The following is a 15853-nucleotide window of genomic DNA, read 5'->3' on the forward strand; positions in this document are numbered from 1 at the left end:
CCGTGAGAGTGATTCTTTTCGAAAAGGTGTCAGGAAGAACAAGATGTCCTATCGCACCTTATGTAACTGCTGTCACCCCAATGTCCCCCCTCACTCAGCTGAGAGGGGGGAAGCCGGCCGGAGACAAAAAACAAACTCGTGCGCTTTGGTCGTCTCACGTCCATCCTTTTTATCTCCTGCAGGGCTTAGCGTCCACGGCTCGTTCCAAAGGGGAGCACAAGCAGAGAATCTTCTTAACTGTCTCTTTTGGAGGGATCAAGATTTACTGTGAACGATCAGGAGTGAGTATCAAGTCAGGGGAAGGAGGTGATGAGGTATTTACTCATCCCATCTGCACCCGGGAGCTCTCTGCCAGCTGCTGTACTGTGTAGGACATCCAGAGGGCAGATGTTTGCACACTCCACTACACAATGTCTGCCAGGTCAGCCATCTTGTGAACTTGACAAAAAAAAAACCAACAACTACAACGTCCTGCAACACAGGAGAGAGATCTTTCGCAAGGTTATTTTGATCATTTTTGTCACCGGCTTCCTCAATCGGCAAAGGGTATCTTCCAGCTTGTGAGTGATGGTGGCGGGTCTTTGGCTAATCGAATGAAACTGCTTGAACTTATATCCACTGGCTGTTTCTACCTCCATCTTGGCGAGCTCACAGGCCCGCTGTTCCATTATGGGATGAGGCAACCACCCACATGCCTCCCCTCATCCTGCGGCATAGCATCAGCTCGATAGGCCCACTCTGCTCATCAAAGCTAACTGATAATTAGCACGCTGTTCCACCCCTTAATGATCATTGCCGCTAATACTAATTACACTGCGGCTCCAACTCAGCTGCGCTAAACTTATAATTATGCAGCATTTGTCCCGTAGCGTTCGACCTCCATGCCGCAAAGCCCTACCTCGCCACCACTACGCTAACGTCTATTTTGTATATGACTGATGTGCTAACGGCGTGCCCGCCAACCAGCTCAGCACGTTTGACAAGCCAATTTGTTGTTTGGGAAATGGTGTCCCCTAATGCTCGTTATTTAATTCTCTGATTACTGGCAGTAAATAACACTCCACTGTCAATACCTGTCTTGAGTTATCATGGAGGAAATGGGGATCCCCTCCCGCGCTAAGCGTTTTGATGGAACCACTTTATGTAAAGCTGACATGATTCTCTCCTGAATGGAGTAGTGTTAGTTGAGTGCGCGACTTTAATTCCGGCATCGCTCGCCGTGCTCCCCGCTGAATTTGTCTATTATAAAGCTCTCCCCTTGTGCCTGAATTTATCTCTGCTAATGCGAGACATTGTGGGAAGCAGGTAGGTGCGCATGCTGACACCCATGCACATAATTCAAAAATGCTTTTATATATGTATCATAGAATATAAATATATAAAATATTATATAAATATTACAATATAATATAAAATATATACTATGTGTACTTAATGTATAAAAATGTATGTATAATCTAATATACCGTAATTTCCGGTGTATAAGCCGCACCGGTGTATAAGCCGCACCAGCTAAAATTCGGGGATATTTTACTTTTTTTCTTACATAAGCCGCACCGGACTATAAGCCGCACGTGCACACGAGTTTTTCACAAAGAAAGACAGTACACAGAAAGCCTTTTCGAAGTGTGCCTTTTTAATATAACATAACATAACATAATATATAAATAATATATCATACAAATATTTCAAATAGATCTACTACGTATAGACCAAGTGTGTGTTTCCAGCATTTTCTTCCATAAATATTTTATGTTCAAACTCACTCAATTCAATTCAATTTGTAGTATACAATAATTTTACATTTCAACCTATTTTTGTAGGCAGCGCGGTGTTCTAGTCAGTTCGAGGTAGCGTGTGTGATTTTGCCGCACATCCCAGTTCCCCACCACAATCCTAAAACATACAATTTATCAGGAACAATCTCTGCCATTGCCCTGGCAACCGCAGATCTTAGTCTTTAATAATAATGGTTGGCCAGTCTTGACATTGTGCCAATTAGATAGTCAGTATGTTCCAATGCATGATTTTTTTGCTCTGCCTCTGTTGTCCAGGTACTCCAGCATCAGCATTCAGTCCATGAAATTAGTTACATTGCAAAGGACACCAGGGACCACAGGGCCTTTGGCTATGTTTGTGGAAAGGAGGGCCACCACAGGTTTGTCGCCATCAAGACCGCACAGTCGGTGAGTATTTCCGTGAACGCAGAGACATGGTAAATAAAGGTCGCCCAAATATTTGGACATATAAGACATTCAAAATAGAAGTAACACCCTTTGACTTCAATCTACATCCACAATGATAAGACATATTGTGACAGCAACATATTTGCATATTTGCTTCTCTTCCATCTCCTAATCCTCCCTCCTGCCAGAGTGAACTGGATTACTCCGCATTTCTCATCCCATCTTCCTTCGATTTTCGCTCCTCTGCACAGGCGGAGCCTCTTATCATTGACCTGCGTGACCTCTTTACACTCATCTACGACATTAAGCAGCGGGAGGAGATGGAGAAAAAGGCCCAGAAGGACAAACACTGTGAACAGGCCGTCTACCAGGTAGGACTAAAAAAACAACAACATCGCATTCAAATTTCACATTCAGAGGCACAGTCGTAATTCATTCACACGAGACGAATCTCCTTTTGATGTGTGCAAGCAATTTTCTTTCTTTGCCTCTTTACTCTACACTCATGCACTTATTTGATTAGGAACACCTACGTACATAGTAATACAAATAAGCAATCCTAAATACCTCACAGAGATTGTCATTGAGAAAGAATGTATTGTTCATATACACACACGTATATTGTGTTATTTATATTATTTATTGATGATATAATATTATTTGCAAATTATTTTGCTGTCAAATGTGTGGCGTGCCTTTTATTCTCTTGCAACACAGACCATCTTGGAGGACGAAGCAGACGATCCAGTTTACCAGGTAGGCTTGCAAGAACCCTCATGGCTATCTTGCTTTCCCGTTACTTCTTGAGAGTCCTCATTTTTATCCTTTCTCTGATCACTGATCTGCTCAAATGAAGTTTCACCATCTTTGCAGACAGTTTTGTTCAACCATTCAATTTCCATTTGCCAATGCGATGTTGTAATAGCATCCTCTTTTTGTTGTTGATTTTGTGTCAGTGTTCCAGTTTCTTCCTAAGATCCGCTCCCACCCAGAATTGTGATTGACCTCCCACTTTTTGGCTGCATTTGATTTGATGCTTGTGTGTTTGTGCTCACACTGAATACAGACAACACTAACTCTTACTCTGACCTCATATGTATGTCCAAACACCTCCCGAATCATCTGTTTGTCGCTCTTGAATTTTTTGCAGTGTTATTTCAAACTTGGTTGACAAAACTCCAGTTACGTTGCTCAAGAGTATAGATTTGAATAGAATTGATACTGAAAATGATGATGATGATGAATTTTTAAATTATGCTTCTCGCATCAAATTTAGCCCTCTCTAAAACACTAATTGAAAAAAAAGAGCGTATACTAATTGGATTAGATGATGGGACTTTATGACCTTTTCCCAAATTGAATTCAAACGCTTTATCGTGCTGATTAGCTTTGAAGATTCTGATGGTTTCGTTTTGAAATACCCAACCCAAAAAAAAAAAGTTTCCATAACTGGAAAATAAATTTAATGTCAACTGAGCTATCTATCTTTTGATCGCAGAAAGGAATTTGTTTTGCAATTGATTTAATTTCAGGTCCAAGACATAATATGATGTAAACACGCTCGATTCATGAATTTTCCGAGCTAGTCCAGGATGTTCGTGTTGACCTCTGGTGACAAGCACCACATTGCTCTGAACTTCTACCTGACTTATTATACTTGTGCTCTTTTCCCTTCCAACCGTTGTTTTCTTTCTCTCCTCATGCCCCCACTCCTCTCTCTCTTGTGTTCCACTTTGTTTTTTTCCACCCTCCCTGGTCTCCTTTTGCTACCCGCCGAAACGCACACCCTTCTCCCCCGTGTGCCCCGGATTATTGTCATCGTGTGGCACCCGATCATCACGTCCCTGAATTTGAAATGCAAACCTGCCGTATGTCTCCCCCCCCCCCCTCTCTGCACTTGTAGTACATAGTGTTTGAGGCTGGACACGAACCCCTCCGTGGCCCCCAGTCAGAGGAGAGCGTTTATCAGGTACAAAGACAAAGCATCGCCCCTTTTCTTCTCCCTTATTATGTACGTATGCCCTGCGGTAGATAATAATAGTACTAACGGCTGCCGAGCTCATCGCTTTGAGACATTTCTGCAGATTCAGGCTTAAATGTGGTGTCGAAGGGCCGCTCTGTTTTTTAACTGAGAATGAAAAGCAGTGAAGGAAAGGAAGTTTGTGTTGAAGATGTCAAGTGAAAAAAGCCTCACAGAGCATCTGAGAGCTGCAAGCACAGTCAAGGTCACTTTCATCCATGCGATTTAGGCCTTTGGCTTTTTTTTCCCCCTTCCAAGACTATTTGAAGGAGCAGCTCGGACTTCAAGGATCTGTTGTAGGGTTTAATCCGACGCCCTTCTACCCGGCCGGGTCTCTCTGCTGCTCTCCTCCGCCCCCTCATTTTGCCTCTCTGTATTTTCCTCTGAAGCTGAAAGATGCAGAGAAAGAGAGCGAGAGAGACTAATCACTTGCCATGCCATTTGATCTGGCGGTGAAACGAGATCAATAGACTTTGAGAAGAAAAAAAAAACATAAGCAAAAGTTAACCAGAGTAGGGAGCAAAGAGAAACAGGCAAAGCGGTTTAAAGCGACAGCTCCTACTTCTCGTGACTAAGAGAGAAATATTAGCGGAGGCAATTTCTTATTGTCAGATAAGCTTTACCGGTGCAGAATACCAATAGGCTCTCTTAATACTCAGGCAACATCCTCAGTCTTTGTTTACAATCAATATTGATTTAACAAGAATTGATTCAGCAGCGCTACTGTAGCACTTGCATAATTCCGTCGCTACAAAAATGAAATAAGAAATGTCGTCAGCTTTTTTGTTCTTTAGTAGTTTTAGCTCCTGATATGAAATACCTGCTAAGTAATAAGGAAAAGAGTGTTGCCATGCTATTTACATTTCAATCGACCTCCAATCCAATGCAGGTCCCAACCAGTCAGCAGAAGGAAGGGATCTATGATGTCCCCAAACGCCATTTCATGACTGTAGGTGTTCTTTTATTTTTATTATTTCTTTCTATACGCCTCCACCTTCAAACCTCTCTTTCGGGTCCCCTTGAAGAAAATCCGATTGGTCGAGCGTGGACGTGACATGCCTGTAATTTCACGAGTCATCAGCAAGGCAGGTTTCAATATGCAGCGCTATTTCCAAAAATCTGATGTTGGTTCTGGCCAGTTGGACCAGACAAAATCAGCATGTCGTTTGTCTGGTCCAGTTAACTGGATGAATAAATACATGGGGGGGGGGGGAAGGCGAAAATTGGAGGTTTGTCGGTGGAGTGTTGATGGTTTGACTTGCATGCAGTGTAGCAATTTAGTCATCACGTAGTCCACCATCAACCTGCCCCTGAGAAGCCTTTCATTTAACAAAAAGGCACTTTTCCTCCCAACCATTCAAACCCCCCAAAAATTCATTTCATCCATCATACAGCAATATCATCCCTAATCGCTTAGGAAAGCATTTATTTTTTTCTTTCAAAGCAGCCCTAGCGCAGTGCTTCTCTCTCTCACCGGTGTTGTTGTGCTTGTTGCTCAGCATCATCCAAACAGATAACCTGCCTCGGCCCCTTACTATCTCACTCATACAGCCTCGCCGAAGTAGCGGCGCCTCCATATCTCTAAGTGTTACTGCTTGTCTGTTCATTCAGTCGGAGCTTTTCCAGAGCCAAGTGCTCCCCTGATGTGTGTCGGTGCCTGCGGGGAGAGACCTCAGTGCACACTTGTTTACTTTCCCTCCAAACTCCGAACCATTCCGCAAGCCCTCAGTGGTCACAAAGTGCAAACTGTGAGGTCCCGTTATGTCAACGACGACATAAAAGACCCGTTTGCAGACACACTGATTGCTGGGATGTCTCCCCTGTCTTTCTTTCTGTTTTGGGATTGTTACGTTTCCACATGCAGCGCTTTATTTACAGCATGCGTCTCCTTTTGTGGTGATTCATTGTCTGCTTATGCATGGCCCAAGATACATTTCATGCAACGTAGCTCCTCCATAGCCCCCCCCCCCCTTCCACGCGAGGGTCGTCATCTTTGTTCATGCTTTGTCTAAGTCGGGTGTTTCCACGAGCATCAGCATTCGAAAGCAGGTCAGCCTCTCATAGGATGCTTTTGATTGGCAGTCGCAAGAATATCTAATCAGAGTCTGTTTTATGGAACTGAATAGCCCTTTACCCGCTCAATTATAGCGAGCCATGAAAAGGCCCATTCAAGATCCATTTTCTGATAATGGAACAAAGGGATAGTAGTTTCTTTCCAGGCACAGCACAAATGCTCCAGTGAATAGACGCCACACACACACACACGCACACCCACACACCCAACCCACCACCACCGTAGTCTATGTGGTGATGAATTCAAGAATGTATGACTATTGAATTTCAATTTCATGTTGTGTCATTGTACTTTTTTGCTATCTCTCCCTTGCTTCCTTTCACAGAATATCAACCACTTTGATCTTTTCGGCGACATGTCGACTCCTCCTTCGGTTAGTACCGCCCGCGCAAAAACAAACATCCTGTTGACAGCACTATTTTATTCTCTAATGTTACGTGCAGGAAAACAACTGAAAACCTTGAGACTATTGGGAGTCATTTCTGTCCCTTCCTTCCACGCACACGGTGTTGTTAGTCAACAATGTAGTACATCATAGATATCAAAGTCAAGGCCCGGGGGCCAGATACGGCCCTCCGCATCATTTTACGTGGCCCTCAAAGACAAAATTGTCCACCGACTTTACGTGTCAATACTAAAATGACAAATTGTCTTCACTCAAGAAATATAGATATTCCTAGCAATTTTTATTACCATCCAACTTTTTAAAAACAGTTTTTACTAGCCTCTGATTTCAAAACCACTTTGTTGTGTAGCCCGTACTGTAAATAACATAAGCTGGCCCTCTGACGGAAACGATGACTACGATGCGGCCCGCGACAAAAATGAGTTTGACACCCTTGTCTTTTGTCCAGAAAGACACAAACGCAGTTGTAAATGTCAAGAGTGGGAAAGAGAACCACTCTATGACAAGCTAATGTAGAGTATTGCTGAATCAAGACAAATTAGCTGACCTCTGAGTAAATTTGATGAAGTTATTATCCGTGTCGTGTACTCTCTCAGATGCCTCCTTCACCTGCCAACACACTTGACCCGAGCAGGAGCAGCCGCCAGCAGCAGCAGCAGCAGCAGCCGCACAATCCGGCCGAGATGTACGCCCCCTTCAGCCCCACCTCTGTGCCATCCGGTGAGTTACCCAGACTGAAATGGAGAAAAGTATCATACTGGTGTAGGCGTGTTGTTTTTATTTTATTTTTTTATACGATTTATTAAGACTGGAACTGAATACTGGAGGCACATATTTACCTTTAACGAGATATTGGAGTTCTGAAGGCAGCAACATGAATCATTCTAAAGCGACATAGTAGTTTATGATTGAATTGGTATGTACTAAGTGTTTTTACAACTGATGATCAGGCTAATGGTCTTGTGGAAAAAAATTGCAGGATAGGTGTACATACCCTATTGCTTTCCTTGCAAAACAAATTGACTCACAGAGGTAATTGTGACATAAATGTTTCCCATTCCTCCAGCTGTAACGTGTGCGGTTTCCTTCGCTCACCAGGTTATATGACCATGGGCCCCGTGCAGGCTTCCCAGTGGGCCCAGCAGCCATTTCCTGGCCAGGCTCAGACTCTAGCCTTCCCTGTGCAGGGGCCCCTGCAGGTGGCCCAAGTCCTGCCCGGTGGTCAGCCCCTCATCTGGAGCCAGGCCAACATTTTCCGAGCCACCCAGCAGCAATGGGCGGCCATGGCGGCGTACATGCCGGCCCAGACTGTGGGCGTGGGGGGCCATGCCATCCCAGCCGCCATGCTCCAAGGCTTGGTTCCTATTACAACCATGTGCCCCCAAGCCTGCGACCTGTCCGCCCCCTCCTCGGCCATCACCAGCCCGCAGCACACGGCCGACCCGGCTATGCTTCAGAGGCAGCTAAGCCTGGGAAGAGACGGCGGCCTGGGCGCGGACTTGGACGCAGGGGAGGGCCCGTCCACGTCAGGGGTGGGGCCCAGTGGGGTGTCTGTGAGTAGGTGTGCGACGCCAAGCCTTGAGGGCGTAACCGATGCCCTGGTCTGCACGCAACTGCTGTCGCCCCCTGCTGCGGCAGCACTGGAAGATGAAGGCAGTGACCTTGATCTGTCCCGGATGACCTTGAGTCCCGGAACGTCCACATCGCCATCTACTGAATCGCGTGAGTATCTTTGATTATTACGCCTCCTTTCTACTAGTGTTGAAATGGTGGGGCATTTTTTTTTTTAGTTGACTTTCTGCCTAACCATGGCGACAGTTTATAAAAGAATTCCATTTTCTTTCAATTAAAAACACTTTCATTTGACAGCATCCACTCCAGCTCCTCAACAGACATCAGAGTGCCCCCCTAGCCAAGTGAACACCATCCCGACGGACCACCCTCACGTCGAGCCTGAGGGCGACTCTGACCGTGCCGAGGAGGAACAATTGGTAAATCCCCAAACCCTGTGGCGCACACATCTGTCAATAAAACGCAGGGATTCTATTTAACAACTTAGTCTTATGTTTCAATCTATCATCCTCCTCAGACATCATTTTTAATAACACCAAAGGGTATATGATGTTGATTAAATGGCCAATTAGCATTGAGCTCACCTGATTTCTTACTTCCATACAACATAAAAGGCTGTTGTGATTTTCTAAATGTTGATAAATATGCAACCTTCTGTTTTCCTAGGACTCTGCTGTCACAAGGCCAACCTCTCCATTGCCCAAGGAAGCCAGTGATCCATCTGAGGATCAGGCGTATCCACAGGAAGACAGCTAGAGAACATAGGAGTGGGTATTTCATCATTCTTGATTTATCTCCCAAACGCTTCCCTTTGTGTCCTTTGGATCCTGCTCTTTTCATCTCTCTGTAATTAGTCTCTCGCTTACTTTGTTAGCCATGATTCAACAGTCTTCTTTTTTCTTTTGCTATTCATTTGGACCTTACTAGTCCACAATGTATTTTCTCCCTTTCAGCTCACAATGTCGCTCTCTAACGGTCATATTTGTAATGACACCTAGTGTTAAGACTTCCTCTGTTCTCTGGGCTGGAAATGAGGCTGTGAAGGTCAAAAGACAAGCTTGAAAGCGTCAAAATGATATGGGTGGCTATGAACATTTCAAATGGATTACAAAAAGTTGACTTTTTCTAAGCCTAGTCGTCAAACTAGCTGGCCACATTCAGAACTTTTTGCGAGCAGACTGTGGCGATATCATCCAATCAACCTTTCAGCCAGCAAGTGACCTTTCGTCTTGCCCCGAAAGTGCAGCGGGAGGTGACTGTGAGGACGACTTAAACAGCTGTGATGATGTTGCTCACTAATAGATATTTTTTTCCAAGAGGAGCAGCATCCTTAATGTTTGACCTTTAATCTGTGGACCGCCGTGCACCAGCAAAGACTGTGAGAAGATGGATGATGTTTTCATGGTGTCACCATGTCAAGTCCATTCATACATTTGCATGAGCAAACTTCATGTGGATTTAGCGGGCTCAGCCGTGGTAAAAAAAAATCGGGGGTGTTTACAACTTTATTTTAGGTCTGAAACACATCAACGCTTGTGTTATTTTATTAGTCAGACAGTTGTTCGATGGCATATAGCTCTTGACAGGTGGCAACAAATCAGAAAAAAACCCCATTAAGCATTCATCTACAAATCAATTTGCCAAACTTTTTATCATTAAGAAAAAAAAAAATCATCCCAGCCTCTGTGCCATAAAATAGCGCTCTTGGATGCACCTCAGCCTTTGACACCTGGGTGTTTGTTTTTGCTTTTATGCTGCCATCTTTCTTTTTTCTGGAAATGTCTTTGTTTATGTTTGCTTGGTAAAATATGAACTGTGAATCTGTGTTACATGCTCGATCACACCGAGGCTTGCTGTACCTGTTTTGAAGGGTGTGGAAAATGGCATAAGTCTACAGGACTCTTCTTTAAAATGTCACAGCCCCCTTTTTTCTGGCAAATAGATGACTGATTCCTTCACATCTCTTTGTTGTTTTCATCCTCTGATTTTTGGAAATCTGTCCACCCCACTGGATGAAACCGCTGACAGATTTTTTTATTCATATAGTAAATCAATAGAAGTATCACTACAAACTGCTAGAGTTACAATTTAAAACTGCACTCCTTGCTTGTGTGATAATTTAGAAAACATGAAATAGTTCAAAAATATTTTGTAAATTTTATTTATGGATTTAAGAAATATGAAAAAGAGAGGGGAGAAAAGGGACTTTTGTACGTCTATTACCATCCACTGTACCTGTGCCACTGTTAAGTCACAAATAAAATATAATGTGATTGCCAATCGACTTTCGTGTCGTTTTCTTTTCTCAGGTGGCTACATTGGTGTTTTTTGTCTGAGTAAACAAAGAGTCGTAGGATTGTGTCATTCTGTCAAGTGAGGCTAAACAAAGTTTAAAGGCCAGTCGGTAATCAGTCACAGTATGTCCTGTCTTACAAAGTAATGTTTTTTCCATCATTGCTTTTTTGAATCCACAGTGCATGATGTCTATTTGTGTCTGATTGCTAGAATTGATACAAAGTGTACAATGGAAATGTGGACCTACTACATGCAAGGTGGGTTCAATTTTTGTATTTGGAAATGAGCCCATTGTTCATGCAATGAAACATCTGACGTGACCACTCTGTGCTTGTAGGTGCTGAAGTGTTGTGAACTGCTGCATTGTGCTCCAGCTCTGTGTCTGTCTGGTGGCGAACACTGTGTTAACTGAGAGCTTGGCATTACCATCTCGCCATTCCTTAACTGTCACAACATCCCATTATGTTTTCTTCGTGTGGACTCTTTTTACCCTGTTGTCTTCTCACATCCACGCTGAGCTTGTTGCTTTCAAGGTAAGATGCTTTCAAGTTGATGTAGCTGATGCGTCTTTTCATTTCTTTGCTCACACTCGGGAAGCAAATATTTTTATGTCGCAGCGCAGCTGATGTCACATCAGCCAGCAATGAGGATCCGAGAGTCCGTGACACACGAGCAGTCGGCGACCGGGCACTGGTTCAACCTGTCGACTGTGTTCTGTCAGAATGGAGTCCGTGGTCACGTTGTGACATTTGTCAGGGAAAAAGAGTAAGTACAAACATTACATGTTCAATTGCACCGCAACATACAGTCGACAATAAAGATAAAAGTGGTTTACATTGCCCATAGACCCCAGATTTAGATCAATACATCAGTTAGGTCATAGGTGTCAAATGCACGGCCCGGGGGCCAGATATAGCCCGACGCATCACTTTAAGCGGCCCGCGAAGATAACTTGTGCGTCGACTTTATGTGTCGATACTAAATTGAAAATTGAGTTCACTTTTTAAAAAATACAGATATTACTAGCAAATTTGTTACCATTCATTTTTTGGTTGTTGTGCATCGACTTTGTGTCAATACTAAATTAAAAATGAAGTTCACTTTTTAAAAAATCGAGATATCATTACTAGTAATTTTATTACCATTCACTTGTTTTAAATATTTGAACAGTTTTTACTACTCTGATTTTAAAACTAGTCATTCATCAGTTTGTTGTGTAGTCATAATGGCACTCCGAAGGAAACTATGATTACAATGCGGCCCGTAACAAAACTGCATTTGACAGCCCTTATTTAGATCAACTTTACAATACTGTTTTCTAGTGCTTCAACTGTATCTCTCTACCTTTAGAGGAGGCCAGATTAAAAGCTTTGACATGACAAGGTGAAAACAGCCCACTAATGCGATTTTGACTGTTATGAAACCATGGAGCTCCCTTTAAGAGCTCTTCTGCACCTCTGCTGAGAATTTTTGCTGTCTAACTGTTTCTCTCACTTCTCAGTACCGCTATGCCAAATTGAGCCAGCCAACACAGTTTGGAGGGGAGCCTTGCCATTTTCATGGCAGGGAGGAGGAAAGCTGTGAAGTTCCAGCACGTTACACCTGTGACAACGTTTTGCCGTGTGAAGGTTTCCTTTGCAGCCAAACAGGCAAGTCTGCAAGTCGCACTCTGAGGCACGTGATTTTCGTTTTGACCTCATTTTGGTAGACACAACACACATATGTATCTCTCTATAAGTAGAACCATGTGAGTTCTCCCAGCCAATCAACAATAAAAAATATATTAGTAGATGATATTAGTAGAAATAGATTTTGTCAGGGTGGTGCTCACTCTAACTTATTTTTGCAAGAACCACACGGGAGACAGTATGCCCTTTTATAAGCACTTGCAAATGGAGAGTCATTCGTCGCTGTGCGTACGGCGATGATCGAATGAGGTCGGCGGACTCAGGCCTCTTGCGAGAGCATTTTTATTGAGAGAAACGGGGTGGGGGTGAGAGTGGACAGGATGGGGTTGAAGCCCCTGACCTCTGGTCAAAGCATATCAGGGAGTGTTTTACGACGTTGTGTACGACAGGACAAGCTAGGTTATTTATTACAGGTTACATTCCAACATAAGCATAAAACTAATCTAGCTAGGTTATCTATTACAGGTTACATTCCAACATAAGCATAGGATCAAACTAATCTATCAACCCTAACATTTAATATCTATCAACCCTAACAGATTTCTCTAGCACATAATATTGCATGATGTGACAAACTACAAAATTAGAGTGATTAAGGTGTGGCTACTTTGAGAATTAAAAATATTTTTTTACCACTCGTGGATATATATAAAGTCAGCCTTACAGTCTGAGGTTTAAAAATATCGGATTAGGACCTCCTGGCTTGAGTTTGCATTAGTGTGAATGGGCTAGGGTCAAGAATGGAGTGAGTGCCAATGTCATAACATGCCCGCCCTGCAGGTCGCTGCATTCCAAGAACGCTGCAGTGCAACGGGGAGGATGACTGTGGTGACATGTCAGATGAAGTTGGATGTGCAGGGAGTCAGAAGCCCTGCAGATTTGATGCTGAGGAGTACTGGGGCATTGAGAACCTTGCCAAGGGGTCAGTACTCCTTCCAAGTATTGTATTTCTCAGGCAGATACTGTCAATCTTTTCTGTATTTGTTTTTGTTTTGCCTTAGAATCAACATTTTGAACAGCAACCTGGAGGGAGTTGTTCTGGATAACAGATATTATGCTGGTAGTTGTTTGCCTCACTATATCCAGGATGTTCGATTCAGGAAGCCTTACAACTTGCAGCAGTACACTCTGCAGGTATGCCAAGCCAGCAATCGCTCACAATCAACTTACGATAATGGGATCCAAATGTCAGGTCTTTATGCAGGATACCAATCTATCTATTTGTTGATTGATTGATTGATTGATTGATTTATATTCGGGTTATTTATTCATTTATTTATGGATTTATTTATTTATATTCTGGCTACCTATTTATTTATTTATTTATTCATTCAACACAATTTTTTTCTGCCTATTGTTTTTGTATAACCATTATGTAGTTAGCTGCATTTTTTTGGGTTGCATTTCAGTTTTTGATTTATAACTATCCAATGCAGCACTTTAAACTGGAACATTTCTTCACAGACAAAAGGGTCATACGATTTCACTCTGGATGCTTTTGACTCGTACTCCGACTACATGGATCACACCATTAAGGAGCGGATGACCCAAACGATTGTTTCCATTGGCTTTGGCATTCCAGGTATTTTTGAATTTGGCTACAACCACAACAAAGCCAAATACTCCAAGTCGGTCCAGAAGATTCGTCGAGCCTCTGGCAAAGTGAGACATCCTTATTTTAAAATGGCTTTAGTATTCTTGCAAGTAAATAATACAAATCCCAATCGTCAGTCTTACAGCTTCCTCAGGGCCAAAGCTGAGCTGGAGCTGGCCCAGTATATGCTCAAGTCAGACAACTTGATGCTGAGCACGGAGTTCCTGCAGCGTCTTCGCTCCCTGCCTCAGTCTTACGTTTATGGTGAATACAGGCAGATCTACAGAGACTACGGTACGCACTACATCACAGAGGCTGCCCTCGGAGGGGATTACGAGCATACCATCATCCTGGACAAAGAAAAGCTAGAGAAAACCGGTAATGGGGGCCAGTGGTCACCATAAGTCATCATTTGCTCAAAAATATGGAGCAAAAAAAGTCAAACTCTCTGACAAGTCTTTTTTTTGCTCTAGATTATTCTTTGACAGACTACAAATCATGTACACAATCAGGACTTAAGGTTGGCGCCAACATATATGGCGTTTACGTGTCTGTGGGCTTTCAAGGTGGATCGTGTGATGGCCTCCTCAATGAAATGGGAGGTACGGTGGCATGCAAACACACACACACACACACACACACACACACACACACACACACACACACACACACACACACACACACACACACACACACACACACACACACACTCACGCACTGTTTTTGGATGACAGTTAGTTCAACTGTATTGTTCCAGAGGAGACCTCACTTGGTAGCATGGTGGAGGACACGGTGGCGGTGGTAAGGGGCGGTAGCAGTGAATCCATCACCGCTTTGGTGTCCCAGAAGCTTCCCTCCCCACAACTCATGAGATTATGGGGCGAGGGAGTACGCTTCAATCCGGACTTCCTTCGCAGAACGGTAGAAGTGCTTTTACGCCCCTCCCAAAAATATCATGTCTGAGAAATGTGTAACTTTCCTCGGAAGTGAGTCAGCCTATATACGTACGTCGTAAAATCTTGCATTTTTATTTCCAAATGTGTTCACGGCAGTACATATTTGTGCATTGTAACTTTATCAACTTTACTCCGCTCGGGTTGTTAGCGGAATTGGCATGATCCCTGAAGGCAAAGCAGCTGGCCTGATCAGAGCCAAGTTTGGGAGTAAACAGCAAAAGATGCCAAATGGAAAGAGCTCCAAGTGAAAACACAGTCAAGGTTCACTCGATTAAGCGTTCCAGTTGTCCAATTCCAAGAGTCTGCATTTCCTCATTAGACCCGACCTCTGTATGAGCTGATCACCTCAAGGGACTTCATCCGCGACAGCATCTTGAAGAGAAATCTAAAACGAGCCTTGTTTGAATACTTGGAAGAGGCCAGCTCATGTCGATGTGCTCCCTGCCGCAATAATGGAGTGGCTGTGCTCAGAGGTATCATCTATTGAACTGCATGCAACTCAGTCATATCCTATCAAATCTATACAATACATACAGTCGGTTTCACATCATCATCGCCATCATTTTGCAGGGAATGCTAAAAATACATCATCTAATTCCCAATAGGGACCAGATGTGACTGTGTGTGTCCTGTTGGCTACAGCGGTCCCAGTTGTGAGGTCACACACAGACAAAAAGGTTAGCTCATACAATATTATCGCAGTATTGGTTCTCTTGTATGTATGTATGTGTTGACACAGTCGGATGCATTTTGACAGAGATTGCCATCGATGGCAGCTGGAGCTGCTGGGGTTCGTGGTCTTCCTGCAGCAGAAGAACAAAGACGAGGAGTCGCCAGTGTAACAACCCGGCGCCCAGCAAGGAAGGCCTGCCGTGCAGGGGCTTGCAGGAGGAGTACACTGAATGCTTCTAAAATTCAATCCGTTTTCCTCCTGTCTGTAGGACCCTACAATTAACATTTAAAATGTAACAATTTCAATATATTGATTTATTTGACGTCTACAGTCGTCAATGGCAGGGAATGAGTTGGAGGGGAAATAAAACAGAAGTCAAACATTGCAAT

General features: G+C 43.5%; 2 protein-coding genes across 5 annotated transcripts in view; both read left to right on the forward strand.

Moving 5' to 3' along the window:
- LOC148387981 (disabled homolog 1-like) overlaps positions 1 to 10542 on the forward strand; it is a 46155-nt gene extending 35613 nt beyond the window's left edge. Inside the window, exons 5-15 of one of the 3 annotated variants that reach the window (XM_088397071.1) lie at positions 183 to 281; positions 2055 to 2186; positions 2438 to 2557; positions 2904 to 2942; positions 4090 to 4155; positions 5096 to 5155; positions 6606 to 6653; positions 7283 to 7406; positions 7785 to 8408; positions 8556 to 8677; positions 8925 to 10542. In XM_088397071.1, coding sequence (XP_088253197.1) covers positions 183 to 281; positions 2055 to 2186; positions 2438 to 2557; positions 2904 to 2942; positions 4090 to 4155; positions 5096 to 5155; positions 6606 to 6653; positions 7283 to 7406; positions 7785 to 8408; positions 8556 to 8677; positions 8925 to 9014 — 1524 coding nt within the window. In that variant the 3' untranslated portion in view covers positions 9015 to 10542. Of the gene's footprint in view, positions 1 to 182; positions 282 to 377; positions 502 to 2054; positions 2187 to 2437; positions 2558 to 2903; positions 2943 to 4089; positions 4156 to 5095; positions 5156 to 6605; positions 6654 to 7282; positions 7407 to 7784; positions 8409 to 8555; positions 8678 to 8924 lie in introns of those variants that run through there. The other 2 variants (XM_088397073.1, XM_088397072.1) reach the window with 2 other exon arrangements.
- A 105-nt stretch (positions 10543 to 10647) lies between these two features.
- Positions 10648 to 15852, forward strand: c8b (complement C8 beta chain). Of its 2 annotated transcripts, XM_088397069.1 has the most exons (13): positions 10648 to 10810; positions 10891 to 11086; positions 11171 to 11318; positions 12055 to 12202; positions 13022 to 13163; positions 13243 to 13375; positions 13706 to 13903; positions 13973 to 14213; positions 14309 to 14437; positions 14593 to 14756; positions 15111 to 15264; positions 15397 to 15468; positions 15549 to 15852. In XM_088397069.1, exons 2-13 carry the CDS (start codon positions 11016 to 11018, stop codon positions 15701 to 15703), a joined length of 1755 nt encoding a protein of 584 aa, XP_088253195.1. In that variant the 5' UTR covers positions 10648 to 10810; positions 10891 to 11015; the 3' UTR covers positions 15704 to 15852. The 2 variants fall into 2 exon arrangements, with proteins under 2 accessions (XP_088253195.1, XP_088253196.1); XM_088397070.1 differs by lacking the exon at positions 15549 to 15852 and having other exon boundaries at positions 15362 to 15468.
- The last annotated feature ends 1 nt before the right edge of the window (position 15853 follows it).

This window comes from Syngnathus floridae, chromosome 14 (genome assembly GCF_059516105.1).
Source record: "Syngnathus floridae isolate MCC-2025c chromosome 14, RoL_Sflo_1.0, whole genome shotgun sequence".
Lineage (NCBI taxonomy): Eukaryota > Metazoa > Chordata > Actinopteri > Syngnathiformes > Syngnathidae > Syngnathus > Syngnathus floridae.